This window comes from Kwoniella botswanensis, chromosome 1, assembly GCF_036426115.1.
Source record: "Kwoniella botswanensis chromosome 1, complete sequence".
Taxonomy (NCBI): Eukaryota; Fungi; Basidiomycota; class Tremellomycetes; order Tremellales; family Cryptococcaceae; genus Kwoniella; species Kwoniella botswanensis.
In genome coordinates, this window is record NC_088599.1 from 13,619,848 (window position 1) to 13,646,586 (window position 26,739).

Here is a 26,739-nt window from a genome sequence, read left to right on the forward strand (position 1 = left end):
GATTGAATTGTACGAGATTAATCTCCATTATACAGTACTGTATCTTTGTTTGTATTGCAGTGACATAGGTGATGATCATCGCGATGCATATATCTACCTACTCACAGAAGGACTTGGATCTTATCGAGCCATCCAGAACTGAAAGTTTAGATTAATGCGTATAAGACATAGTACTCGTATACCTCTACGAAATAAATGAGTGTCAATCAAGCTCCCTCAATAAGTGAATTGTGTTAAAGCAAGGTGCTTTTCTGGAAAACCGACCCATTTCATCTGCATACGCATGCGCTGAATGCAACAACCATATGCGTTTCATCTTAACTTTCTCAGTCTCTCATTCTGTTTACAGCTACCTTATTCTCTTCCTGTTGGCATTAGGTCCCTCAACCCTCCTCCCATCACTCTTCCTACTGTATACTATATCCCTCCCGCTCTCACTCTCTGTGTCGCTCTCATCGTCATACTCCGAGTCAGGGTATGAGTCAGGTCCGTTTTTCATTACGTCTATTCCACGTTTCAAATTCTTGGAAGCTTTAGATAGAAATTTGGATCGGTAGAATACGCGGAAGAATAGCCATAGGAAAGGAGAGATGGCGAGGCATATCGATCTGGGAGTGCAAACGGTGATGTGAAGCCAAGTCAGCCTATATTCACGCTGTACAGTAATACAACTACTTGTGTAAAAATGAAAGACATGTTGCTTGTTTTCTTGGCGACCCAGTCACAACTGTACTTCTGACATGATGACGAATGGACTCGATTTATCAATCCCGACACGTTTGGCCTTTCTTAATTACTTGCTCAGGAGATAGACCCGGTGAAGGAAGGTAACGTTGACAACAATGGGGATATAGTGAATAGCTCAACAAACAGTAAACTCACAGATCCCATCATGTCTCTCCCTCCGCCCCACTCTCACTAACCCACCCAGCCAGAACCAAAGACAATGTCAAATATCCTATACTACTCATATCCATAGTCCTCTCAAACCATTCCGAAGCGCGTCTTTGGCTTGCACGCATCGACCGACTGCCATCGCCGAGAGATTCGGGATCTATGCAACATGATTGGACGAAATCGTGGCGGATGAATAGGAATGTGTAAAGGAGGAAGAGCAATTGAAGGAGTGCCACTGGAGCAAACGACAATGAAACAGGCAAATGCAGTACATATGTGTCAACATGTCGCCCTTCTAGCCATCAAGGGGCACTCACCTATACCGAAACACAGTAAGACCACTGAGATGGTTTTAGAGGACCAGGTTCCGACTTTTGGTCCGTCGTAAAATATCTGAGTTGAGCATCTATACAATGAAAGCAAAAATCAGCGTCGCTCCGAATTTTGCATAAATTCCCATATGAATTTCATCCAATGTCGATCCATACGATATGATCTTTAGACCATATTGTGACAGTGCCGTTCATCCAACATGTCATGCTGAATGAAATAAAATCTCTTGAACAAGTCCTCACTCACTGTCCTTTTCCTCCATTTTTACATCCCCCCCAAGCTCCATACCTTACCCCATCCACTTCCACCGCCCACATCTCCAACCATGGTCCCGTCAACGCTATCAATCCTCCAGCAATCATAGTCAGTAAAGCAAGTAAATATGGAAATTTCTGTAAGAACCATCTTAAGAACCACCATCCCCACACTTTCCTCCAGAAGGATGTAAACCTCCTGCCGTACTCGTATCGATTTGACCATCGGGACTCTTCTCTTTCTTTGAGGTATTTGGAATGGATAGCTCGCGAACGGTTTTGGAATTCTTCATAAGTCAATCTTTTCGGTTGATTCGAATTCGACCCCCGCTGAGATTCAGAATCGGAAATGTCATTGTCAGTTGACAGTTTATTTCTTGATCTGGCTTGTCGATGTTTCCGAGGAGGACTACGCTTTTGATGATCATCCTCGGCTTCGGATTCCGGTTCAGATACTACTATTGTCTGCGCATCTGAATCGTACGTTGCATCATTTGTCAGATCACGTTGATGCTGCGGAGGCATCGTTCAATTTAGATCGTTTTTTTTGTTGTGCTGTTATAATCTGATAAATTGTTGGAATTCTATTGTGTTTGGTTCTATTTTACTAATGTTTTGTCGTTATTGTTGATTATCACGGTGATGTATTTTCTTCCTGTTGTTCGATGCGAGTTTGATGCGATGTTGTAATTTCGTTGGACTTCAGCTATCAGCTGGTTTTGTTGCAATTATAAGGAGTCTGCAATGGTTTAAGCCTTCTTAAAGCATCAACATGATTGAGGATACTGTTTTTTGATTGTTGAGATCAGTACTAGAATGGAGCAGATCAAGATAATGTGGGTGCTGTATGTATGCAGCAGTCTGTCTTTTCTCCAAGACTACGATTGTCAAATGTTGTACAGTATGCGAGACTCTTGCCATACATACATCCACGAATGATCCTTTCGATCATATCTCAAACCCAAACAGAATCATCAAAGGATGTCAAGGAATGAAACGGACACTTCATTTACAAACATAAGTGTAACGTGAGTCACCGATCTGACCAGTGTATTGGTTCATGCCAAAGGAGACAGCCAAGACGATGACCAATACTAATGACCTAATCCGACATGGTTATACATCTCATCAAGAGCATGAACAAACAATAGATCAATCAAATCCCATTAGAAACGAAAAGATGCTCTATGTGAAAGATTGAGATGAACATAATTACCGAGATCCTATTCCTACGCATCAGAATGATCATCACTTAAATCACTCGCGGAATCATCCTATATCACACCGATAGATCAGCTATTTTCACCCTGACGAATAGCCTAGCTGCCTGAATTGAACTTACCTGACCAAAGAACGCAAATGCTTTCGCCTTGCCTTTCGCCTCATTTTTTGCTCTACCACTATGCGCATGATGATGCTCATGATTGTGTTTGTGTTGTGTTGGAGACTGGATCCTGACTCTTTCACCATTATGATGGTGATGATGATGACTATTATGACTAGTTATAATTGGTCTAGGTGTCTTCTGATCCATCATCGATGATCTTTCAGTCTCGTCGCCTTCTCCTTCTCCTTCGCCGACACTTTCACTTTCCGTTGGAGAAGTAAGGTTGGATCTTCCGGGCGGTATAAGGTGTTCACCATGTCTACCATTATACCTAAATGCACTGCCATCTTCCCTTATATTATCCCTTTGACCAAGTTCATTATCCTTCTCCCTTATCTCAGCTTTTGCTAGTGCTTCCACCAAGTGGCGCTGGGAGAGGGGAGGTGGAGCTTCATAAGGCGTCATAAACCTATTGGGAGTCTCCACACCGCATTTATGCGGATGACCAAGCATGGAATGTCTCGTGTTGATTGGTGGGGGAGCAGGTGGGTTCTCAGCTTCAATAGGCGGTGAGGAAGGTTCGGTATTTTCTCCACCGGATTTGCTATCATCAAGACCGTCAGTATTGGACTTCATACGATACACAGTAGAACACTCACTCATCAATATCAAACTCCTCGTCTTCCTCGTCCTCTTCATCCTCATCCTCGTCATCGTCTTCACCTTCTTTGTCTTCACCCTGACCCTCGACATGTACAGCGGCTCTTTCAGCCTCAGCAGCCTGTCTTCCTTCCCTATAGCCATGTCGCTGGTTATTGCTTCTCTGGTGAGACTTGGTATCTGCAGGTGGCTCAGAGTCTTCCTCAACCACGACGAAAGATTTCTGTTTCTCTCGTTCGTTCCATCGGAGGGTACGCGAAATAGATGAGAACCAATCAGTAGACGCTTTATTCGCACATACAGTGGGGAAAGGGTATTTGGACGCGGTAACCTTGATATGGTCTCCCTCTGGATGATATCACTAACGTCAGCTTATATCTCTCCAATCAGCAACGGACAAGATCAAGCTCACGTTTTAGCTCGACCCTCCCTCTGCCATCGAAACTTGCCCAAGCTGTACTTCGGGAATTATACGGGACGCAGATCCTCAACTCCATGCTGTCAGGCAGCAACATAGGTCTAAAAGATAAGGTATGTGGGCAGATTGGCGTGATGAGGATGGCAGGAATTTGAGGATGAACGAGAGATCCACCAGCCGAAAGGGAATATGCAGTTGAACCAGTAGGTGTAGATACTGTCAAACCGTCTGCTTGCACTGTCGTTAGATGATGTTCATCACCTGTTTCGCCAATGTGTTAGCTGTACTATCCTAATTGTCTATGTGAAGATGGACTGACCGAAAAGCTCTAACAAGCTGACATAGGGACTTGGTCCTCTATCTACCACCAGATCGTTCAAGACTTCAAATTGTTCAACTGGTCTAGTGGAAAAACAAAGTATCTCTTTATCCTTTCCGGCGGCTTCAGAGCAGCTCCCCTGAGGAGGCGGACCTTCCAAACTCTCCCAACCACCTTTATCGACGTGAGACATCAGAATTTCACCACCAGGTTTCTTGATTGCTTTGCGTTTCTTGCCACCTTTTGCACTAGCAGCTTCGGCAGCTTCTTCAGGAGCGATTGCTCGGTAGACGGTACATGTGAATCGCATCCTCAAATTTACACGGATACCTTCGTCGACCACTTTGTCCATCGTCTGCTTGTATTGAGCATAATCGAAGTTGGTCAGGAACCCAAGTGAACCCAATGCGAAAGGGAGTACAGGGGGAACAATTCGTTGGCTATTATACGATCAGACCAATCAGCTACGTGCTTGTTATGAAATTCGCAGTCTAGCTGACTTACAACAACCATGACGTAAAGAGTACAGTACCATCACCACCGAGCTATCGCATTCATCAGCTAGAAAATCCTCCATTTCTGTATAACAGATTGGTAAGCTCACAGTAATCACAAAATCGAACAAGTGAGGCGAGGAGCTACACATCTCTGAAGTCCAATATCTAAGTTGACCCTCATCTTTATTCCTCTTTTGGAAATCTGACATATTCGTGGTCGAGGGATAAGCACTGAGACTACCTAAGGTACTAACACTAGCCGAGCTCGAACTTCGTCTTCTTGAGATGGGTTTGAACAAATCTGGATAATCCCGTTGAATACCCGCAGCGTCGAATCGCTTTGACGTTCTTAGTTGTGCATCAACGTAAACTACCATCCCTCTATCTCGTCCTTCGTGTCCTGCTCGGCTGGATCCATCGGGTGAGTTGGCAGGTTTCTTCTGCATCAAGTAAAGGGCAAGTTCCCTGGTGAGCTTGATCAAGCGATTATCACGTGCTTTGGTGACTATCAGAACGTGCTGAATACGTGAGCGAACTTTGGTACGACCTGCAACCCGTAGAAGGAATCTATATCAGCATTACTGAAGCACTGTAGTGCAGTTTTGTCGTATTAATGTTTCAATAAGGTAAGAAAACATGACATCTCATAGCACGGACACTTACCCAGCTCCTTACTCATCTCCCTGACCCCCTGAGCAGTCTCAGCCAACTGCTTAGTCAAACTTCCTCCTTCTTCCGATCCGTCCATCAGATCCCCATCCAGCAGAGCACTCCCACTCAAGTTTCTCAGTACATGTCCGTTGATCGAAGACTGATCAGAGTCATATCCCGTGTCTTTATCTTTACCTAAAGTCGGTGAAGCGTATTTACTACTTCCATTCGGACTAGTAGGTAAAGAGTGCGTGGGAGTGTTTGTATTGGTATTGGTATGGGATTTAAAATGGTTATATGATGGCTGTCTAATAGGTTTGGTTGTATTACCTAAATGATGATTCGAACCTGTATGATGATTGGTCTGAGGGGCACGATAAGTAGATGCGGATGATGATCCTCCTTGTGTATTACTAGTTGTTGAAGTCGATGATGATGAAATATTACCTGATGAATTCCCACCACCACCACCACCACCACCACCACCGCTAGTGGACTTGTTCTTCAACCAATCTTGTAATGATCCATGACCGTGCTTGTCCAAATGAGAATGTATGAAACAAGGTGAATGTAATGGGATGTTCAATCCTTTTAACGATGGGGGAGAGACGGATGAACCTAAGGAAGATGAAGGTTGGGTGATCTCTGTTCCAGCTCCGGCTCCAGCAGTAGGTGGAGGGATGGTATGCAGTTCGGTCTCTTTGGCTGGGGAAGACGACGATACCTTGGATAACGGTGAGGGTGGTGGTGGATTACGGATTCTGTTGGAAGTGGGGATGTTGACGGCTGTTGTGGGTGGACGAGAAGGTGGGGTGGAAGGTCGGATGGTATCGTTCTTGCTCATATCGGCTGATCCTACCATTGCACTATCGCTTTCACCACAACCTGGTTGGTATGATACGTCTATTTCCCTTTGATCAGCTAAAACAGGCGATGGTAGTTCAACGGTTATTTCCTCTTCGTATGGTGATGTAGACAGTTGTAAATGATCAAGACCGAATTTCTAATCATCGTCATATCCATCAAGCGAGATGCCGTTATGTCAGCCAGATTCACATTACCGTATACAATCCAATATACAGTGTGCAAGATGAACTACTCACCTCCTTCCCTAGAGCGGCAGATAGCTCTAACTTTTTGATGTACGATGATCTCCTGGATTCTCTCGATGAAGTAGGTCTAGATAACGCTTGACGACGATCAGATGAGGGAGATGAGACCTCCACTTGGCGGGATGATGACGAAGTGGTAGGGGTCGGGGTCGGGGTCGGGGTAGTAGTGACGATATCCTGATCTTCCTCGCAACGGATTCCGCCAGATGTCTGAGGCAGCTTTTGTTTATTGTCAAGGTCAAGATGAGTGTTGGGAGGTGATTGAGGTGGTGCATGGATATGATCTGGGAATACCGATCTGTAGCTGGTCATCATCTTGTTCAACTCTTGCGCTCATAGATCTAGCGTCACGGGCCGGCTGTGACGTTACGTAAAAAGCAATAAATGCTGAAGTAGCTAGTAACAGTGGTATAAACTGAGTGAGTCGATCAATTAACTGTATACAGCAGTATACAGGATGGGGAAGAGCCAAGGACAGTAAAGGCCAAAGCAGTGCATATATACTGCTATTCAGCCCACGACAAATGAAGAGGACCTCAGACTTCGCACTACGGCGCAAGCTCAGTTACCGTTGTCAGGTTACCGCTGCCACCACGATGTATCGTCAGGAGACGGATCGTCAAGGAAGCCTGACACGAAGACACCATCAAAGCATTCTTTGAAAACAAGCAAAAACAAAATGCATAAATGAGTATCAAGACTGTTCATCGTGAGTTCCATGTTGATTTAAATATGTTTTTGAGTGGTGTGCAAGACTACAACCTATTTCCCAATAACCTTTCTTCAATCAAGTGGTGTCGTTTCATTTCTGTTTCTTTGCTGAGCCTACATGACGACGAAGCAAACAAGTCACCGGACGAACGAAAATCTCTTTGAAAAGCTGTATCAATTGGAGATGTCACATACCATGTATACTCTCACTGTCAGCTTTCCTCTTACCCGTCGGCGTCCGTGTCGGTGTACCTTTCGACCCATTCGATCTGACGCTTTCAAGTTTAGGCGATGAAACACTCTTAGGTGTTGAAGCTCGTTCCAATGACAGAGGTGGTTTAGGTAGAACTTTCTTCTTAGGTTTAGGTCCATCGACAAACAGAGGTTCGAAAGGATCGTCGGGACCTGCATCTGCTTGTATTTCGCATGCGGGGCAGAACCATTCCCCTTCTGGTGGTTCGGATAGTGGTGGGGTAAGGCATTCGGGGTGGTAAGGTGAATCGCACTAGATTGTGATCAAGTCACCAAGGTAAACCGATGGAATGACAGAGGTGAGATGATAGGAGTATTGTTATGTGCTGTGTATGAATGAATGAAGTCGTACACTCACCTTTTCACACTCCATCGGATCATCATCTTTCTCCTCGTTACATGCCAAGCATATCGTCGGACTCTCAATATGTTCAGGATATCGATCGAGTTCCGATAAAGCAGCATTAGGTCGAGCTAAGAATAGGGAGAAAAACGCTCCTCCAGCCACACTAATCATACATGCTTTGTTAGCTTTCCGAGCCAGATGACGCGGAGTCGCTGTTCGGCAGCTCACTCTATGACGTCCACACCGGATAGAGGCTCAATCTTCACTGGCTTGGTAGCTGATTTACCTGCGTCAGGGCCAAGACCAAGTTCTGTCGATATTACGTATTAGCTATTTATTCGGTGGCCAAGCAATTCCAACAGCTAGCTCACCTCCATATAGCTATGATGATACCCAGACGCACACATTGTCAGATGATGAATACGGTAAACCACACGCTTTTGGTCAAGTGAGACTGAACTCACACATCCTTGTCCGAAGCCCACTGTCATCACACCGTCTCCTTCAGGAGTAGTAAGGAAATGAGTACATCCTCCACAACTAGCTTTTATAACTTTACAAGCCATAACTACCAATCAATCCCTATCAGCATGAGGGGATATACAGATACATGTCATGGACTCACTATCCTGTATATATCTGAATTGGCAGAGCCATATTATCAGTCAACTCGCGAATACCTTAAGACATACCAAACCACTCACTTGAAGTACGTATATGGTTGCCCAGTTGAACCTGCACTACGATCAGCTAATTTCGAGAGATCTCTCCACGTCCACACCTATTCGGAAGCTAGCTCACCATCTCCCGTCAATTTAAATTTCCCAGCTATCAAAAACATCTTCTGTCTATCCACCACTATCGAACCTATCACATGTGTCAAATACATGAAGCTGGCGATGATCAGAGAGATCATGAAGGTAGCTCACTGGTTGGTCCACACAATACTTGAGCAGCCCGCGAAGCAATGTTGTTTCCGGCAAACTGAACAAGCGATCAATCAATTGCAAACGCCCAATCGTACGATAAGTATAATTGACTCACATGAGGCACTAAAGTAGGTACTAGTCTATCGATACATTTTAAATAAGCTAGATCCTTGAAGTGCTTCGTTACTGTGGTGAAGGAGTTGACATACCGATCTTTCTGATCCTGTAAACCCAACCTTGAATAACCTGCATATCCCCAAGCATAGACATAGCCTTCTTCATCCAATGCTAGAGAATGCTGGTTCCCCGAGGCTATCTGGACGATCTTTCGCTTCTCGAATCCTTGTATGAGGCCTAGCCATGACTTCCATGAGCACATTTCACTCGAATCACCATGAGAGCATCACAACGGAGGATCTCAGATACAATGTCGAAGTTCTGTTGAATGTGATATCGAGGTTGACTTACGAGCAGGCGATTCAATATCAAAAGCTACTTTCCCATTCTTGATAATCCTTTCACCTGTTTTACCATTTCCCAGTTGTCCACATTCACTTGAACCTGCTGCGTAAACCTGCCCAGCTGCCGTGAGGAATAACGAGAATGTGTGGCCGGCAGTTACCTGAACTAACGGTGTCAGCTGAGGCTCTATAGTCACTTCGATCGGTGTCAGCTTACTTGTACGATCTTATTTTCTGGATCTTTCGACCAAGGTCCAGTCACTCGAGTGAACTGATTGATGAGCATCGTCACGGGCTAAAGCCAGTATATCAGCAACCCTGGAATCTTTTTCAGGCTGGCCTCAATCCTCTCACGCTCATCCTCCTCGCTTCCAATTCCCCTTAGTCCATGCCCGGTACCACTTACAAGACCGATTTGCCCTACTACATTGTTCCCACAACCCCATACAACCCCTTGATCATCCAATAACAATACATGACCCCTTGCAGCAGCACCCGACACGAATTTCGCTTCTTTTGGTAGACCCACCGCCGAAGGTGATATCTTGATTGGAGCATGCTCTGATATGATCCCATCTGGGGAAGTTGCAAGTGACGGAGAAGGTGGTTTACCGAATATATATGCGGCGCCAAAGACTGTACAATACAACAAGTTCATCAGCAAGGTAAAGACATCTGTTGTTCGGAGTTTGCGCGCAGGAAGGGGGGGGGGGGGGGTAAACTTACTATCTAGGACTACAGCATAATTCGCTGAGGGTCCTGTTATGAGTTTTGTTATTTTGATATTGCTAAGAGATCTTAATATGACAGGAGATAGAAGGTCGGATGCTCTAAATGGTGGTTCCAGTGTCGGTAAGCTGATAGATCATTTCGAGCAGCTGTGAAAGCAGTATTCAGACAGCTTACGAATTAGGTGGACGTTCTTTGCGACCGTTCGTGGCCCTACATCCCACATCAAGGGTAAGTTGAGGGAGCGGTGTGAATGGAATGTGAAGGTGAGGCTCACCAGTTCATCCCTCCGCATATCAGGACTAAGCAAGATCAGAGATAGAGTGAGTAATCAGCTACTACATCCGAGTAAGATAGATGATCGTGTGTGATCTTTAATGCGATGTCTCGTATATGTCGGATAAGATCACACCGATGTATCTAATTTTCTCGCTCTTTCCCTTCGACTTATCAGACAGCCCTGATAGACTGCGTCACTCCCGTCTGGAAAATCTGCATCTGCTTCCGATACATACAGATGATTTGTCAGAAATTCGATACTCACCTCGTCCCCATTGCTGTTCTTCTACTTTGTCCTCGGCCATATCTAAGAGTTCCGGTGATGTTTCCGTGTGTATCTTCTTGTTGAAGACCAACAAGATACCCGTTGAGGCTCCTACACGTGTCTTGATCGATTATAGCAGATAGCAGACTGAGCTTTCTAGTCCAGACGTATTGTACACAGCAGGTGCATATGCATCATCTCCACTTTCCTTCTTGTCATGTTTGAATTTCAAGTCGGACGCGTTGCGAATCTCGTGTTGTGTTGTGACGCTCGGGTCACATGGGAGAGTACAGGTGAACCAGCACGTGTCAGTCACGTTTCATACTCATACTCTGTGCCCTCGCGATATCAGATAAGCGACAAGGGCGGTGCAAGCAGTCTCAGTCTGTCACCTTTGATTTGATTCCAAGATCGGACTAAACAGATATTTCTTGGCAAAATTGATATCGATCCGGAGCGCTTATTTGTTTCGTTTCCTGTACTGACAACATCAAAGTTCGACTCGTTGCGGAAGCATACAGATTGACTCGCTTCCATCTTCCTTCTTCTTCTGCCGTTATGAGTACCTCCCATTCCAACAAAGGAAAAGCCAAAGCCGTCGACATGTCCACCACTACCACCGAGATCGAACCTCAAGCTACCAGCTCTCGACCAGCTAGTATAGGCGAAAGGCCAGATGACCTGGAATTGATGGGTATCACATCTGTCATCTCTCGAGAGGCGGGCGAGAGGGATCCGCTGCTATTAAGAGATAAACTCATAAGTGATGCTCATCTAGAGGAAATACGACAGTAAGTATCTTATTTACAGGTCTGCCATCCCAAGATGATATGGGCTGACTTGTGATGTGTGACTGACGACAGACGTAAGAAAGGAGGAGGAGGGAAATTAGCAGATTTCTACGAGACTCAAAATTCCCGAATTAACGATTTACTCAAACCTTTGCATACATTATCTCAAGAAGCTGAACAAGATGCAGCTGATAATGCTCTAAAAGTCAAATTGGCCGTGAATATCTCTTTCGGATGCAATATAGTGTTGGCTATAGTGCAGCTGTACGCTGCGATAAGTAGTGGTTCGTTAGCTTTGTTTGCGAGTTGCGTAGATGCTGGTGAGTCTTATAAAATCTCAGTAACACAAAAGATGTTGGCTGACCTTGATTGGTTCTGTGTACATAGTCTGTAGGTCATCAATGCACAATAGCGATTGTTTGCATGAATACTAATCGTCCCTGTTAGTCGACCCATTTGCGAATCTCATCCTGTGGGCAGCCCACAGAGCATCAGATAAGGCTGAAGAAAAGAAATGGCCAGTGAGAGGATCAAGATTCGAGACTAGTATGTTCGATCCTTTCTCGCCGTTGATACTAGTCGATAAAGCTGATCATGGTACCCATAGTGTAAGCTTTGGTCTCCATCGTGAAAGTCTTAGTTGGTAGCTTACGAGTCGTCCTTACATCATCTTATGCAGTGGTAACATCGGTAAGCCACTCATATACCTCGCTATAGAGATGAACATGGAAGCTTACCACAGTATGTAGTCTACGGTACAATCATGGGAGGAGTTAACGTCATCCTTATCGTCATGTCCATCCAAGAATTCGTAACTCACAAAGGGGACGATCTGCAGAAATTCCACTTACCATCCATTTTATCGGTCTGTGTTGCTTTCGGTGAGTTGCCGTGTACTCATCGCACTGCTGTCTTAATACCCTCCGAAGTGATAGATTTGGATGCTAAAATATTATTGTTCTGATGTGTTGTAGCCGTGAAATTCTCTTTGTTCCTATATTGCATGGCAATTAGAAAATCGTCGTCTCAAGTACAGGTATTATGGGAAGACCATAGAAATGACCTGTTAACGTGAGTGGCATCCATTGATGGAAGATTGAGAGCTAAGTAAAGGGGTTGATTGGGAACGGTAGTAACGGTTTTGGTATATTGACTGCCGCTGGTGGTGCCAAATTGGCTTGGTGGGTGAGTAAACGATTTCATTATATTCTTCAAACAATGTTCAACAGACTGATAGTAATTCAGATCGATCCTATGGGTGCGACTATCATCGCTATCTGTATTATCACAGTCTGGACAAGAACGGTATATGGTAAGTAAAATATCTTTCGTAGCTGTCCATAACATCTTCCTATGATATGTCGTCGGCCTTGTCACATCTTTCACATCTCCTGAGATCACCACGACACTATGTCATGCTGATATACCGTTTTCCACCCACTCAGAACAATTCACTTTCCTAGCAGGTATCGCGGCCCCAACAGAATTCATAAACCTCGTAACATACAAGGCCCTCACATTCTCCGAACACATCACCTCAGTCGATACAGTCAGAGTGTACCATTCTGGACCTAACTACTTTGTCGAAGTGGACATTGTCTTACCTCCCGATATGCTCTTGTGGAAAGCGCATGATATAGCTCAAGATTTGCAGGATCAGATTGAAAGGTTGAAGCAGGTAGATAGGTGTTTCGTGCATGTAGATCACGAGGTGGATCATAAACCTGTAAGTGGATGTAAATTATCAAAATTGAAACGTGAAATGGAGGAAGGATACTAATGCTTCTTGCATCGTGTCAATAGGAACATCGAAAGAACGTCTAATGGCGTCTAATTATCAAAGACCAGCTTTACTGCGCACAGTCATGGAACAAATACTAAACATATAAGTCAATATCTCTGAAGAACTACGGAAGAGAAAGGAGAAATAAAATGTCAAATTATCATTCACAGTCGCGATCAAAAGAATCTCATAGATGGTGTTTACCAAAGGAATAAAAATAAGTATAATCCGACTCATAAAGATGCATTATTTCCACAGTATCTACATAATGTATACATATCTCGAGGGTGATCTTTCCTTCGCCCATTTTTCCTGTGAAGTGAAAATCGCGTTTAGTTTCCATCTTCCATCTACTTATGTAAAAGTCACTCTACTCCATGTACATGGTCATATAAAGGTCATACGGGTTCCTCAACAGTAGCTACCCCCTGATCCAACTTCAGTATCTTCCCTCTACCTTGTTTCCACGGTACCTATTCGAGCCATGGAAGCCATCAGCCTAAGTTCTATTCCGTTTATGCTAATAACGAATAACATAACGATGTAAGCAGTACTCACCTCATCTTCATAATGACTGACTACAATCGTAGCCATCTTCTCATTATCTTTCCATTCCCTCTCCAAAATGGCCTTACATCTTTCCCAGATAAACTCGTCGATCCCTTGACTGGGTTCATCAAGTACCAACAAATTTGGTTTACCTACTATTGCCCGAAGGAATAGTATCAAACCCTGTTGGGGAGGTGTAAAATGGGCGAATGGTCTAAGTGCAATTTCCTTCAAATCCATTCCCTTCGTTGACTCTACACCACCAAGACCGACAGTAGGTTGTAATAGATCCTTGACCTGATCTAAGAGGTATAACACACGTTTTTTCTCATTTTCGTCCAATTCCGATCTTGAGAATATCCCTTTGAAGCCTGTTCCCACTGCTGAGTAGGCGGTTAGACCCATACCCCTAGGGAAAGAAGAGTAGATCTCAGGTGAGGTGTGGCCTATCATTCCTCTCAAGGTGGTTGTGGGAATCTCTCGACGAGGCTTTGAGAATAGCTGGAGAGAGGTAGAGGGGAGCGAGAATGATCGCGGATGATGCCCTAATATGATTGAGAGAAGGGTTGTCTTGCCTGAGCCTGTGTGTAAAAGTAAACAAATAAGGTCAATATAGAATAATTCGTCTACTGCATCGTACGTCCTCAATGTGCTAGATGTACGACGTTGATGTATAGTACTATGAACTCACCATTAGCTCCTACAAGATGCCATTTCTCTCCTTCTTTTATACTCCATGAAACATCTTTGAGGACCTAGGTAGTGATTCGATCTCAGTGTACGTTAGAAAAATAGTAGATGCGATTCCAACTCACGGGTCTACTTCCTTCTCCATAACTGACCGAGACCTTATCCAAGTTGACCAAATTCTTCTTATTATCTGCTCTCGTATCTACTAATTCCTGTATACTAGCCTTCTCGTTATCTGCCTGAATGTTTGCTCTCGTCCTTAATGACTCCTCATATTGCGCTTTATCGCCTATCCATACATTCCCATCTTTCACTTCAACCACATTCGTTATCCAATCCGGTACATCCTCCGTACCCTTCCCTCTGAGAACCAGCACAATCCTAATATCACCACTATCATTCAATTCGCCTAGAGTGTGCGATACCTCTTTCCTACTGGGTATATCCAATCCTGCCATTGGATCTTCCAAAATCAATAAAACAGGTTTAGTCAATAACGATGCAGCGATTCTCGATCTTCTCGTTTGTCCGGATGACAGACTGACCATGGGAAGATCTAAGAGTTTGGTGATTTTCATTAAACCTGCTACTCTCTCTATCTCTTCGTTTGATGGAGTAGGATGTAAAGTGGATAAGAGGGTTTCTCGAAAAGATAGTTTATCTTCTTCTTGTAGAGCGCCATAACGGGCCGTGAAATCTGTGAACTCGCCTGAAGATGGTGGTCGAGAGAATGCAAGGTGCCGTATGGGTTTGTAGCTTGATATTTCACCCGTGGACGAAGAAGAGGAGGAAAGGAGGGAGGTTATATGCGGGAATGGACCTGGGGGAGGGGGCAGCGGATGAATACGATGTCGAGATAGGAGGGTCTGTAAAGATAGGAGCCATAATATCAGCCATGACAATTAATAGTAATTTTCCATACATTGGTGGTGTATCTTCATCAGACACCGTTGATCAGATGTATCATACCAGAGGCTTAGGCAGTGTAGGATATATTGCGTCATTGATAGACACACAACCCATACTACACTTCTTGTTGACTGTAAAAAGTAGAATTGTATAACCCACCTCAACAGCCAGTTTCCTTCCTTCCGAATCACCCACCACAGCCCATCCCTCCCTCTTCGATCTATTTATCGTCCATCCTTGCGATGGGAATCGAAGTAAGGCGTTCGCAGAGGAAGTATTGGGGGAACCGAATCGGTGAATTAGAGCATTAGAAGGTAATCTGACTAGTGGGAGGGATCTTGACATTGTGCAATACTGCGTGCAGAGGCCTTTTCCTGCCGTGCTTCTGAAGAGGTGTTGGATCCTATTCAGTCATGGGAGTATGGTTGAGAAAGCATCTGGGCATTCAGCAATGTAAGAACCACCCAACAAGTCTGCTCGAGTCGAAAGAACCCATCGAGTGGAGGTGAAACAATACCCCGCCCGGAGCTAGGCGGTCCGAGCGTCGAAAGAGAAAGACAGATGGGTGGTTATGGACAGTCGTGTCAAATACTGGTATAACCAGACAGTGTACTCTAACTTCCGTGGGTGATACAAGACTAACATACATATGGATATACAGAGTATGGAAGCAAAACACAGGCTATACAGTGCAGTACATCTAGCAGGATGTTTCTAGAAAACAGGTTTCTTAGGTAAACCGGCCAAACCCTTTTTGAAAGCTTCTTCCCTCTGTTTTGATCGCCCTTCTATCGTCGAGCTAGTTGGCGGTATCGCAATTTCCGATTGAGCTTCATCAACAGGTTTAGGAGGCAAGGGTATTTTCTTGGCTTCGTCCTCGACTGGGACAGGAGTGGATGACCGACTGGGATCTATAAGTAGAGGTGTAGACGATCCTTCTTGATTTACTAAATCTTTCATCTCCCTTTCCAATTCTTCTGCAGCTCTCTCAGCCTCCTCCTCCCCCATCTCCACCTCCTCGCCTTGCTCTTCCGAAATGAGGGATCCTTCTAGACCCGGTGTACCATTCCTAGAGGAAGGTGTAGATCCTCCTAAGCCGGGTACGTAATTTTCGTCGGCAGGTTTGGTTCGTTTCATATGGGCGAGTTTAGCCTCCATGGCTGCTATCTGCGCTGCGGCACTGTATCAGACGAAAATCACAAAAATCAGCTCATTTCATGTGTGCCATATCGAAGGGTCAGCTGATCGGTATTGATGGTGACTGAGTGAGGTGGGATGACTTGACTCACCTCTGAGGTTTCTTGGAACTTTTCAACAAGGACAAAGTCGTCGTCTTAGATGGATCATTCGGTCGACGACCTTTGGTATTGATCAGTGGTAGGTTTTCGGGAGGTGCCTGATGGTCATCAGCGGGGTTCATACGATACATGAACAGGGATCGAATGAGACTTACGGAACTTGCATAGGTAACTACCAATTTCCTACCTCGAAGTAATCTATCGTGCAATTTGATCATCGCTTTGAGTGCATCCTATCGATATCGAAGATTGATCAATCAGCATCAATGCTTCCAATATACCAATGCATGTATGTACTGCTGATCATAGTTGTGGTCGCCACGATCGACGTTGGTGTTTTTCTGAGGCAAGACTTACATCTTTATCTGTAAATTGGATGAAAGCGAATCCCCTTGGTTTACCTTTCAACACACCAGTCTTGTGAAACATGAAATCCAGTTTGGTGATTTTACCATACTTTGAGAATATCTGTATCAGGGTATATTCATCTACAGTGGGCGATAAGTTCCCTACGTATAATCTGTCGGGTTTACCATTTGCTGAACTTGTTGAAGAAGGGATGGCTGATGATGACGAGGAGGCGACAGGTTGAGAGGACTGCATTTTACCTGTACGTACGGCTTGTAGGCGGTAAAGTTCTCCGATTATGTGTCTCTGCTGTGGTCTGAGTGTGAATAGATAGATCAGTTGAAGCGATATTGAACAGACACTCAACCTTGAAGCACTCTTCACAGTTCGCAAGATGTGTGTCCAAACAAAGGTGGGAGCGATGTCACGTGATATGCGCTAACGGCGAGACATGACGTTTGAGCCTACCTATCCTCCCTCCCTCCCTCATCCTTCTTCATCTTCTTCTCATTACAGTTGAGGCAGGCAAACAGTCGCTTGAAAATATCAGAATCGGTGCAGAGCAGGCAAGATGGACTGGTAAGCGTTCCGAATCGAAGTGAGGTGTCATGACTGAGCAATCCCGTACAGCCTAGACGAGCCATTACATCTTCAAATCCTTACTTCCCTCGCGTCAAGTTACGCTCAAGACGCCAAGACCACGGAAGATGAGAACTCCATTTCAGTATTGTTGGATGGGCTGCCAAACAATACTCTCAGTGCGAATGATGTGGAGGAGTTGATACCTCACGACGAAGACGATTGGGTGAGTTGTCGATTGCTCCACAGCCTTTGTGATATCCAAGCTGAATGCAGAAAACAGACCGAATTCGAGATCAACCATGCCATCTCCTATGCCCATTACGTTTCCTCCCTTCCTCTCACATCACCTCATCTCGGCGAATCATTATCGAGGTTGAATGCACTGCTTTTCGGTCTTCTTCGCCATGCCAACCCTTCTCCGAGTGGAGATAACAGTCCATCATCATCTTATAGAAGCTTGGAGGCTGGTGGTCTTGGATCCAATAGTCATGCTCAACTTTGCGAGGGCCTGCTCAAAGCGCTCTTGTGGGTAGCATGGGGTAAAGCAAAACTCAGAGACGATATCGGAGGAGTGCTGGAGGATTTTGTAGAGAAGATTGAAGGGTTGATGAGTGGATCTACTGGAATAAGTGAGCTATTCTGGAAGAAATGCGATACTTAGCTGACACCACGCTCCGCAGCATTCCCGCTAGTCCTTCTTCACTGCTTGCATTCAGTCATCTCACACTGCCCTTTACCCCCTTTCCCTACAAGGACCATCGCGTCGATCGTGAAGTCTCTCTTATCGATTGCTTCACCTGGTAATCTAATCAAATTGGTTCATCAATCCACTTCGGCCGCTTCAACCCCTCATATTCGTATGCCACCTACCACTCCATTCACTACTCCTCATCCGATCACTCCAAGTGGAGTAGTTATGGCAGTCACCGAGATCATGAATGTCCTCCTGTCAACTCCTTTACTCCCTTACACCAACGTAAGGGAATATCAGAATGCTTTCGCTCACCATTCAGGAGGCTATCATCATCCTTTTTCTCAAACACACGGTCAAGAAGGTAATGCACATATATTGAAGAAGCACACTAAACAGTTGGTAGATGATGCATTGGTGTTAGATGATATCAAGAGATTGTCAACAGATGAAAAGGATCATGCTGTATTAGATCAAGCTACGAAAATCGCGTTGAGATGGTGGACCGACCTAATGGGAGGATCTTCACTCGTAGAGGAAACTCCATACTCGAGAAGAGGTAGCTTGTTCAGTATTGGAGGTCAACCCGATGAAGAAGTAGAATTGATGGTATCGGTATTGGTGAGCTTGACGAGTGTTTTCCATATGTCGCGCGAAGCTAACAACTTACACCTCTCAGTACCTCTTAAACAACCTATCTTTACATCATTCTGAACCAGATCCTACACACTTAGCTAGATTGAAATTGCTCCTATCGGAAGACTCATCAGTGGTTGATCCGAGAGTTCTGGAAGCTTTATTCATCTGCACCTCGATTCAGGTCAGAAAGTAAGTTTGTCGTCTTCATGATCATGATGTATGCTGCTAACATATCATTTGCAGTGATCGGTCCCTTGGGACAGCTATGACTCATCATATCCGACGACTTCTGCTCAGTCCCATTCCCGCTTTCGAGGGTGAAATGGGTGGTTCAGCCAGCTCGGTCCCACCGGCCGTGGTGGCAGCGTCAAAATGCTTGGCTATCTGTATTGAGGTGAGCTGAAGATCCTCTTTACCAGCAGATGATCTGAGCTCATGATGCACTTTATAGATGTCTGCCAATGATGATCTCACTTCATCCACTTTATACTCCTTACTCAATACGCTTAGTCATAGCACAAGTGTCCCAGGTGGCATGTCAATCCGGTCCACCACGCTGCATCACCATTTCAAGGGCGAAACAGATGCTTCTACTGTGAAGACAAACGCGACAAGCAACAGAGCCACAGAAGAGCAAAGAAGATTGGTCGCTGTAACCGCTGTTGAGGTAGTCTCTCGCTTAGCATTAGAAATAGGCAAAGAAGATGTAAGTTTCGCTGATGATCATTCCCGACGTTCGCACAGAAGCTGACTTTGGCACAGATCATTCACCTCAGTATCTCAATGCTGATACAGCGACTTCGAGGCGTGGATCTCACTACAGAATCGACTATCGTTACAAATCTTGTGCCATTGGCTCTTGCAGCTCCGAACGGAGACCTTGTGGAAGTCTACCGAGCATTCTCTCAAATTTCTCGATCGTCCCACCCTGAAGATCCGCGTAATTCCTCTAACGCCGTTCTTGCTGCTCAAACTACATTGGCTAAAGGTCTCGGTAATCGGTTGGACTGTGCGGATGGATATCTTGTTGAATTACTTACCTTGTTTGCGGACAAAGGCACCCAGACTCAGATGGTAGCTATGGCCTCTCATGGATACGATTCAAGGGATAAAGATGCTGTGGCTCAACTTAAACAAGAAGGTATCAAGAGAGTAGGAGACATGAAAGCTTGGCTTGCGGCTTTGCTCATCCCGATCGCCACTCTACTATCGCATAAATCCTATCACCCTGATAGAAGTGCTACACCCGAACTTGTCGCACACTTTAGGAATCTGTGGTTCCTCTGTGTGGTCTTTGGCCTGAGTGGACCAGAGGGCCAGAAACGTCTATCGGAACATGAGACCAACGCTTTGAGGACTGTTGCAGTCAAAACTCCCGCTTTGGTATTGGAAAGCTCGAACGATTTTGTAGCTAGTGGTTTGGCTTACAACTCCATCCTACGGAAAGATTATGCTGCCTCGGTAAGCTTGTCTTCTATCCATCCACTACGAATGGCCAGAATCAGCTGACATACCTTAATGATAGATCCAACAATCACAACGCGCTGCCCTCACACAGTATCTACCTCATCAGAGGCATTCATACGATATCCGAAATATGACTACACCTCAAACTACCCTGTTGATGGCGATCTCAGATCTTGAAGAAGCTAGAACGACGAAATATCGACCGTCGGTGCTGCTCCAGTACTTCTGCAATGAGTCAATCAACGAAAGTCCTCTGATTGGATGTCTAGACGCTATCGCTCAAAAGGTTAGTCAGCTGCTGTTCTGCAGTCTCGTTTACTTTGTGTACAAGCTGATATTGTGAATTTTAAACAGATCACTTCGTCGTTCATGAAACAGGTGTATCTCCAAGTTGTCACTCATTCATTACCGCCGATCGTGGCTGATGAAGTGTGCAAAATCCTTATCGCTTGTACGCATCGGATGCGCAAAGTACGAGAAATTGCTCTCAGCTATGCTCGACAATTACTCGAAACCTTCTCTGCATTGTTGTGCGATCGAAAAGTTGTGTTCACTCTGTTGGAGATTTTGACCTTGATGAGAAGGAGTTGCGAACTGCAGTATACTGATGAAGTAAGTTCAACTATTGTTAAGCCAGTAGCAGAAGCTGACGGATGATCGTAGTATTCACCGGTATACGACTTCACCTCAGATAAGATGGATCTCACTTTACATCTGACCGATGACTATGCGGTACGAAATGAAATCACCAGTCAACTTCATTCAGTCACAAAACATTGGTTGACGGTTGCGATATCTCGAGCACCCATCGAAGTTCAATCCACCCTTCAATCGTATTTGAACGAATCAAGAGATGTACTTCTGATAGATAGTGTGGAAATGGGAGCTGGGTTGGCATTACATTTCTCCAAGACTATCTCGAGATTGGATAGGCAAGAAAGTAAGCCTTCATCCCAGCTTGACAGCGTAACTTTGCTGATAAAGCGTCGTAAATAGCTATCATGCCTAGTATCGGGGGATGGCCATCGGACTCTTCGAATCTCGTTGCCAGTCAATTCGCTTCAAAGAATTACTTCAATGGAGAATTGAGCGGTGCAAGATTAATTCTTTCTCAAGGCACGTTGTCTTTTCGATGAATTTGTCGAGGAAAATAGAGAACTAATATGAGATGATCCCAGGCTTGAGCAATCTACAAGAAGGTTCACCTGCAAATTCATCGCCTGCCGAATTGTTGGCATTCAAATCCCAACTGGCTCAGGCAACATCAAACATCCGGACGAAGAACAAACCATTCAACGTTCCTGAGATAAGACGAATCTTGCTTAGAGCAGTTTCGGTGTTGATAGCTTCACCAAAGGTAAATCTTCAGAGCATTGTCTAGATCGTGCAGCAAAGCTGATGAATTGATTATATAGATGGATAGAGATATCTTACACTATCTTGTTGAGCTACCAATGGCGGCTTTCACCCCTCTGGCTATAGCTGCTGGCGTGGACGCCTGGACATGGCTGCTGAGACAAAGACCTGAGGCTGAAGTTGCGATCATTGGCGCAATCACTGGCGGCTGGCTGCAGACTATCAGACAGCGAAAAGGTCTTTTCTCGACATCTATGAAGTACGTGATCATGCCTATCAATAACATTCCCGGTGGCATACCTTATGGCAGATAGGAAGGTGATGAGCTATGACTGACATCCACTTGTTCGCAGCTATCGAGATCCATTCGGACAACCTGTAGAATATGCACCCTCCGACAAGAAGGTCTTAGATCTGGAATTGGCCAAAGCAAGGAAACTTCTTCGACCACATTTACTCTTAGTGCAAGTGTTATCGAGTCAATTCCAAGCTATCAAATATCGTGAAAGAGGTATCATAGTGTGTTTGATCAGGTTGATGATGCGAAGTCTGAAAGCTCATAAGCAAATGAGGTGAGTTAACAGCTCTGATCGACGGATTGCCCCTCTAACGGGTAGCTGATTTGGCTATCGCCGATAGTACTCATCCACTGGCGAGAGAAGTCAGGTTCTCATTACTGTTGTTTGGGTTCCAAATGCTAGCTAGTAGTAGGATGGAAGCTCTTCTTGAACTTAGGCTCAGAGATAGATTGTTCCATGCTGCTTTCTCCTGGTTCGCTTTCAGACCTCAGTAAGTCTCGTGTTTCCATGATCTAAATGTGCGTTGCTTAACTATGCTTCGATAGATGGTCATTTGGAAGCGATAGGATACAAGTGGGAGCGGAGATCAAGTTGCTTCAAGATCTATTGCAGATAGTCCAGGAAGATAAGATAAGAGGGGACCATTCGACTTCATCATTATCTGACAGAGCCCCTGCGTTCTTAATCAGAGGTAAGTTGTCATTAAGTTCTCGAGCAGTCGGGAGATAGCTCATATTCTTTGCGGTTTGCTAGGGTCCTCATCCATGCACGAATATGAATCGCATCATCGAGATAGGGTGAAACTGCTACAACTGCTCATCGAAAATGAGATTTCAAGGTTGAGTGTATGGTGCAACCCCTTGAATGAGAATGGGAGACCTAATGCCCCACCAACTGGGGCATTGGAAAGGTCAATCACAGGTGTAAGTAATCAGCTCCAGTCGGTCGCATTGTCGCACTGTAAAGCTGAGTATCATTTCTGATATCTAGGACGAGTGGACGCGATTGGTTGGTAAAGGGTGGAAGGTCAATCCAGCTATGGCTATCCACATGGGCGAACGTTTCAAAAACGCGCCCGTTCAAGCTGAGATCAGTCGATTAGTCAAATCCGATCCAAAGAGCGTAATTGATGTTCCAGAAGCACTCCATTTCTTACTTGGAGATAGATTAGAAAACAACGCTAAAGCTGCACTCAAGGCAAGTCAGCTGTCAGTAGGTCTCCACTCTATACGAGAGCTGATTGTTTGATTTGTCAATAGTGGTTACCTGTATGGTCGGCTGTTCCTCCCGTGACTGCCATAGTATATTTCCAGCCTCGTTATGGCAATCACCCATTGATTTTACAATATGCCATGAGGGTGTTAGAACAACACCCAGTGGAATTGACTTTCTTCTTCGTACCTCAGGTGGTACAAGCTCTGAGGGCAGATGCCTTAGGTAGGTTGACTCACAGCTTTCGTCTACTGTAATCACCGACGGAGCAATCGGCTGACAGCTCCACAGGCTACGTTGAACGATTCATATTCGAAACTTCCAAGATATCTCAATTATTCTGCCATCAGATTATCTGGAATATGAAGGCTAATACATATAGGGATGATGATGCTGTACGTTTCAGCCTTATGATCACCAAACTTAATTCGCTCAAGCTGATAAGACTGGTGTTCACAGTCACAACCGGATCCTATGAAACCTCTTTTGGATAGGATGATCGATATGATCGTAGCTGGATTATCAGGAAAAGCTAAAGGTTTCTACGATCTTGAGTTTACCTTCTTCGACGCTGTAACTTCCATCTCGGGTAAACTGAAACCTTATATCAAGAAATCTAAACCTGAGAAAAAGGTGTGTAGCTTGCCTCCTTGTAGAGCGTGGGAAAGCCGAAGCTTATGGCGGATATGTTATAGGCTAAAATCGATGAAGAAATGGCTTTGATTAACCTTTCGGTCGGAGTGTATCTACCTAGTAACCCGGACGGTGTGGTGATTGACTTGGATAGGAAGTCGGGCAGGCCTTTACAGAGTCATGCCAAGGTGAGACTACCTGATCTTTCTCAGTATTTCTTGATGCGGAAGCTTATACTAAGTAACGTGTGTAGGCACCATTCATGGCAACTTTCAAGGTGCAGAAGGAACGTATTGACTTACCATCCGATTCCAACATTGAAATTTCAGACGAAGCGAGATTGGTAAAGACCAAGTATGATGTGTGGCAATCTGCGATCTTCAAAGTCGGAGATGACTGTCGACAGGACGTCCTGGCCTTACAGATTATAGCGATGTTCAAGAATGTTTTCACATCAATTGGATTGACTTTGTACCTCTTCCCTTATAGAGTTACTGCCACTGCCCCAGGAGTAAGTGATTTGATTCATTCCCTAACAGCTTTCACATCTCTTCCTTGTCACCTCTGTCCTTCGTACCGACCACCCACCTCTCGCTCCGACCACGATGACTTGGTGTAATAGGTGCTAATTTCCGATCCTTGATAGTGTGGTGTCATCGATGTGGTTCCTAATGCTACCTCTCGAGACGAAATGGGTCGAGCGAAGATCAACGATCTTTTCTCATACTTCGTTGATAAGTACGGTGGAGTCGACACTGTCTCTTTCCAGAAAGCCAGACTCAATTTCATTCAGTCTATGGCTGCCTACTCCGTCGCATGTTATATACTGCAAATCAAAGATCGACATAATGGTAACATCATGATAGACGGGGAGGGACACATAGTGCATATCGGTAAGTCAGCTATACGTTGTATCTTGTTCTTTGCGAATCGCGCTAACAAAGCTGTGATAATTCTAGATTTCGGTTTCTTGTTTGATATTGGACCAGGAGTAAGTTCAGCTTTCTGCTCTCAGTCCCTCTAACACAAGCTGACTGACTTCGCTTGTAATCGATTGTAGGGAATCAAATTCGAGCCCTCATCGTTCAAACTCAACCATGAGATGGTAGCTCTCATGGGCGGAAGGGATTCTCAGGGATACAAGATGTTCACTGAATTGACTGTCAAAGCGTTCCTCGCTATCCGACCTCACGCGGATCAACTGGTCGATGCTGTTCATCTCATGTTAGGAACCGCATTACCCTCATTCAAAGGTGAAGGAACGATAACGAGATTGAAGAATCGATTCCAACTTCAGTTGAGCGAAAGACAAGCTGCGGATTATATGATGGGCGTGGTGGAGAACGCGAGAGAGAATATGCGATCGAATGTGTATGATGGGTTCCAGAAAATACAAAAGTGAGTAAGATGAGTGGTATCACATAGGTGCACACGGGTGAAACTGATCTTATGATTGTGCTATAGTGGCATTCCATATTGATCGACATGAACTATCTATCACAAGGAAAGGCCAACACAAAGAGGGGGATCGTTTCTTCGGTTGTTGTATCTGTATATGATTGTGGAATACTCGATGTATGCATTACGAGGTGTATCTGGATATTGATACGAGTGCGAATGCCTGAAGCGCTGCATAACGCAAACATGTTCCAGGTCGCATCGCATCCCGCTGACTTACAGTACTAATGATAATGGCAACAAGCGCATTCGATCGCCACACATATCATACCCCCTACACATACAGCTGCACAATCTTCGCAAGTTGGTGTGTAATCGTTGCTGCTCGCTGAAGGAATCATCATCTGTGTAGAGTTGGAGTACTGAGTGGAGCTAGTATTCCCGCTCACATTGGATGCAGTCGCATTTGTATTCTCGGTCTGCTGGTCCATAAGAGGATAAGATTCTTCGTTTGAACCACTCATGATGAGACATATACCGTCTGTCACTTGTGAAGCGTATTACCTATTGCCGGGGCATAGCTTCGATCAGCGTTGGCTGCAGAAGAGATTTCACTCACGTAGTTTAGATTGAGGAAAGATGTTGGATTCTGAGGTGGCTCTAAAATGATTAAAAGCTCAGCGCAAAATATTCTCGACTGGCGTTTACATATATAGCTGTGATCACATTCGGCAAAGCCGTCACCGAAGGCATAACCTGAAACGCTGTGAGTTGTATCACATTTGAAGAAAGGGTAGATTGTTTGCTCTATTCACAAGATGAAACGAATGTTGCTTGTTGTCCAAAGACTGGATCTTTGAACGCATCAACCTTTCATCAACAGGCATCCGTTGCATCATTGGACGTTGAGCATCAGGATAAGTCTCGTAGACGCAATTGCCAATAGGAAAGCGGCGCCGGTGGACTATGACGAGATTTTACCAATTTCTTTCGGGGGGCGTTAGCACAACGGACTGCAACTCGATTCTAGCTTCCAGTATCACGCTGTTACTCTTCGACTATTCGGTCAAATTCGGAACTCTGGAGGCAACAGCAGGAAATGCTGTGCGGTGATTGGTCTTGCGGATGGGTATTGGCTGAATGTTCTGCCATTTCGGGCATCACCATCTGTTTCTTTAGAATGCTGGCCTTCAGTAGAAGAGCTTTGGTCCTGTCCACATCTCTCGATCGAGATCGCGTGAGGGCATTCGTGTCTGTCTGGAAGAAGGTCTTGGGCGCTCTATCTCGTTGACGCCGTGTCTCTGGTATCCACAATTCTAAGACACTAACCCATTCAGATACAGTACCCGTATCATACCTCACAATAAAGGATCATGAACTCTTGCCACTCCTATAAGCGTTGAAGCTCCTTTGAAATAATACAGGCAGGCATTGCCGAGAACCCTTGCAAGCTGATATACTGTAACTATATGTCGCCAAAGTGGTGACTGACTTACTAGTCTAATAAACGCTTGCTAATCGAATGAATGATCAGATGATGACTGATAAAATTTGATAATTGATGAACAGGACGAAGTGATCTAGTTTCAGCCTTTATATACCTGTACCTACCTGATTCCGGCTTGGAGACAAGATACAGGGCCTCGACTAAGAA

At 44.9% G+C, this 26,739-nt stretch overlaps 7 protein-coding genes across 7 annotated transcripts; 2 read left to right on the forward strand and 5 right to left on the reverse strand.

Moving 5' to 3' along the window:
* Positions 1 to 516: 516 nt before the first annotated feature.
* L199_005146 (uncharacterized protein) lies at positions 517 to 2,009 on the reverse strand (the record flags this gene model as incomplete). The annotated part of the gene is made up of 5 exons (XM_064890861.1): positions 517 to 608; positions 883 to 918; positions 1,031 to 1,132; positions 1,215 to 1,303; positions 1,477 to 2,009. The coding sequence occupies 5 exons, from the start codon at positions 2,007 to 2,009 to the stop codon at positions 517 to 519; spliced, it is 852 nt and encodes a 283-aa protein (XP_064746933.1).
* Positions 2,010 to 2,713: 704 nt separating this feature from the next.
* L199_005147 (uncharacterized protein) lies at positions 2,714 to 6,783 on the reverse strand (the record flags this gene model as incomplete). Its single annotated transcript, XM_064890862.1, has 9 exons — positions 2,714 to 2,758; positions 2,827 to 3,415; positions 3,471 to 3,819; positions 3,884 to 4,150; positions 4,209 to 4,648; positions 4,713 to 4,753; positions 4,813 to 5,252; positions 5,369 to 6,359; positions 6,460 to 6,783. 9 exons carry the CDS (start codon positions 6,781 to 6,783, stop codon positions 2,714 to 2,716), a joined length of 3,486 nt encoding a protein of 1,161 aa, XP_064746934.1.
* Positions 6,784 to 7,366: 583 nt separating this feature from the next.
* On the reverse strand, positions 7,367 to 10,480 carry L199_005148 (uncharacterized protein; the record flags this gene model as incomplete). Its single annotated transcript, XM_064890863.1, has 18 exons — positions 7,367 to 7,684; positions 7,790 to 7,940; positions 8,006 to 8,087; positions 8,149 to 8,158; positions 8,242 to 8,345; positions 8,403 to 8,416; positions 8,482 to 8,512; positions 8,579 to 8,644; positions 8,707 to 8,761; positions 8,822 to 8,846; positions 8,916 to 9,060; positions 9,175 to 9,328; positions 9,385 to 9,462; positions 9,574 to 9,803; positions 9,894 to 9,997; positions 10,074 to 10,109; positions 10,174 to 10,198; positions 10,441 to 10,480. 18 exons carry the CDS (start codon positions 10,478 to 10,480, stop codon positions 7,367 to 7,369), a joined length of 1,668 nt encoding a protein of 555 aa, XP_064746935.1.
* Positions 10,481 to 11,043: 563 nt separating this feature from the next.
* L199_005149 (uncharacterized protein) lies at positions 11,044 to 13,055 on the forward strand (the record flags this gene model as incomplete). The annotated part of the gene is made up of 9 exons (XM_064890864.1): positions 11,044 to 11,231; positions 11,304 to 11,551; positions 11,679 to 11,839; positions 11,974 to 12,112; positions 12,206 to 12,302; positions 12,365 to 12,416; positions 12,477 to 12,543; positions 12,677 to 12,957; positions 13,035 to 13,055. 9 exons carry the CDS (start codon positions 11,044 to 11,046, stop codon positions 13,053 to 13,055), a joined length of 1,254 nt encoding a protein of 417 aa, XP_064746936.1.
* Positions 13,056 to 13,412: 357 nt separating this feature from the next.
* On the reverse strand, positions 13,413 to 15,507 carry L199_005150 (uncharacterized protein; the record flags this gene model as incomplete). Its single annotated transcript, XM_064890865.1, has 5 exons — positions 13,413 to 13,487; positions 13,573 to 14,144; positions 14,255 to 14,318; positions 14,379 to 15,119; positions 15,322 to 15,507. 5 exons carry the CDS (start codon positions 15,505 to 15,507, stop codon positions 13,413 to 13,415), a joined length of 1,638 nt encoding a protein of 545 aa, XP_064746937.1.
* A 369-nt stretch (positions 15,508 to 15,876) lies between these two features.
* L199_005151 (uncharacterized protein) lies at positions 15,877 to 17,063 on the reverse strand (the record flags this gene model as incomplete). Its single annotated transcript, XM_064890866.1, has 4 exons — positions 15,877 to 16,342; positions 16,452 to 16,558; positions 16,616 to 16,693; positions 16,818 to 17,063. The coding sequence occupies 4 exons, from the start codon at positions 17,061 to 17,063 to the stop codon at positions 15,877 to 15,879; spliced, it is 897 nt and encodes a 298-aa protein (XP_064746938.1).
* A 316-nt stretch (positions 17,064 to 17,379) lies between these two features.
* On the forward strand, positions 17,380 to 25,089 carry L199_005152 (uncharacterized protein; the record flags this gene model as incomplete). Its single annotated transcript, XM_064890867.1, has 27 exons — positions 17,380 to 17,387; positions 17,439 to 17,613; positions 17,671 to 18,019; positions 18,071 to 18,702; positions 18,761 to 18,909; positions 18,964 to 19,114; positions 19,172 to 19,426; positions 19,483 to 20,181; positions 20,246 to 20,473; positions 20,542 to 20,799; positions 20,851 to 21,127; positions 21,184 to 21,303; positions 21,366 to 21,544; positions 21,603 to 21,802; positions 21,897 to 22,115; positions 22,183 to 22,332; positions 22,388 to 22,533; positions 22,596 to 22,765; positions 22,833 to 23,039; positions 23,102 to 23,279; positions 23,346 to 23,449; positions 23,514 to 23,687; positions 23,750 to 23,875; positions 23,941 to 24,198; positions 24,334 to 24,580; positions 24,647 to 24,678; positions 24,748 to 25,089. The coding sequence occupies 27 exons, from the start codon at positions 17,380 to 17,382 to the stop codon at positions 25,087 to 25,089; spliced, it is 6,033 nt and encodes a 2,010-aa protein (XP_064746939.1).
* Positions 25,090 to 26,739: the final 1,650 nt, after the last annotated feature.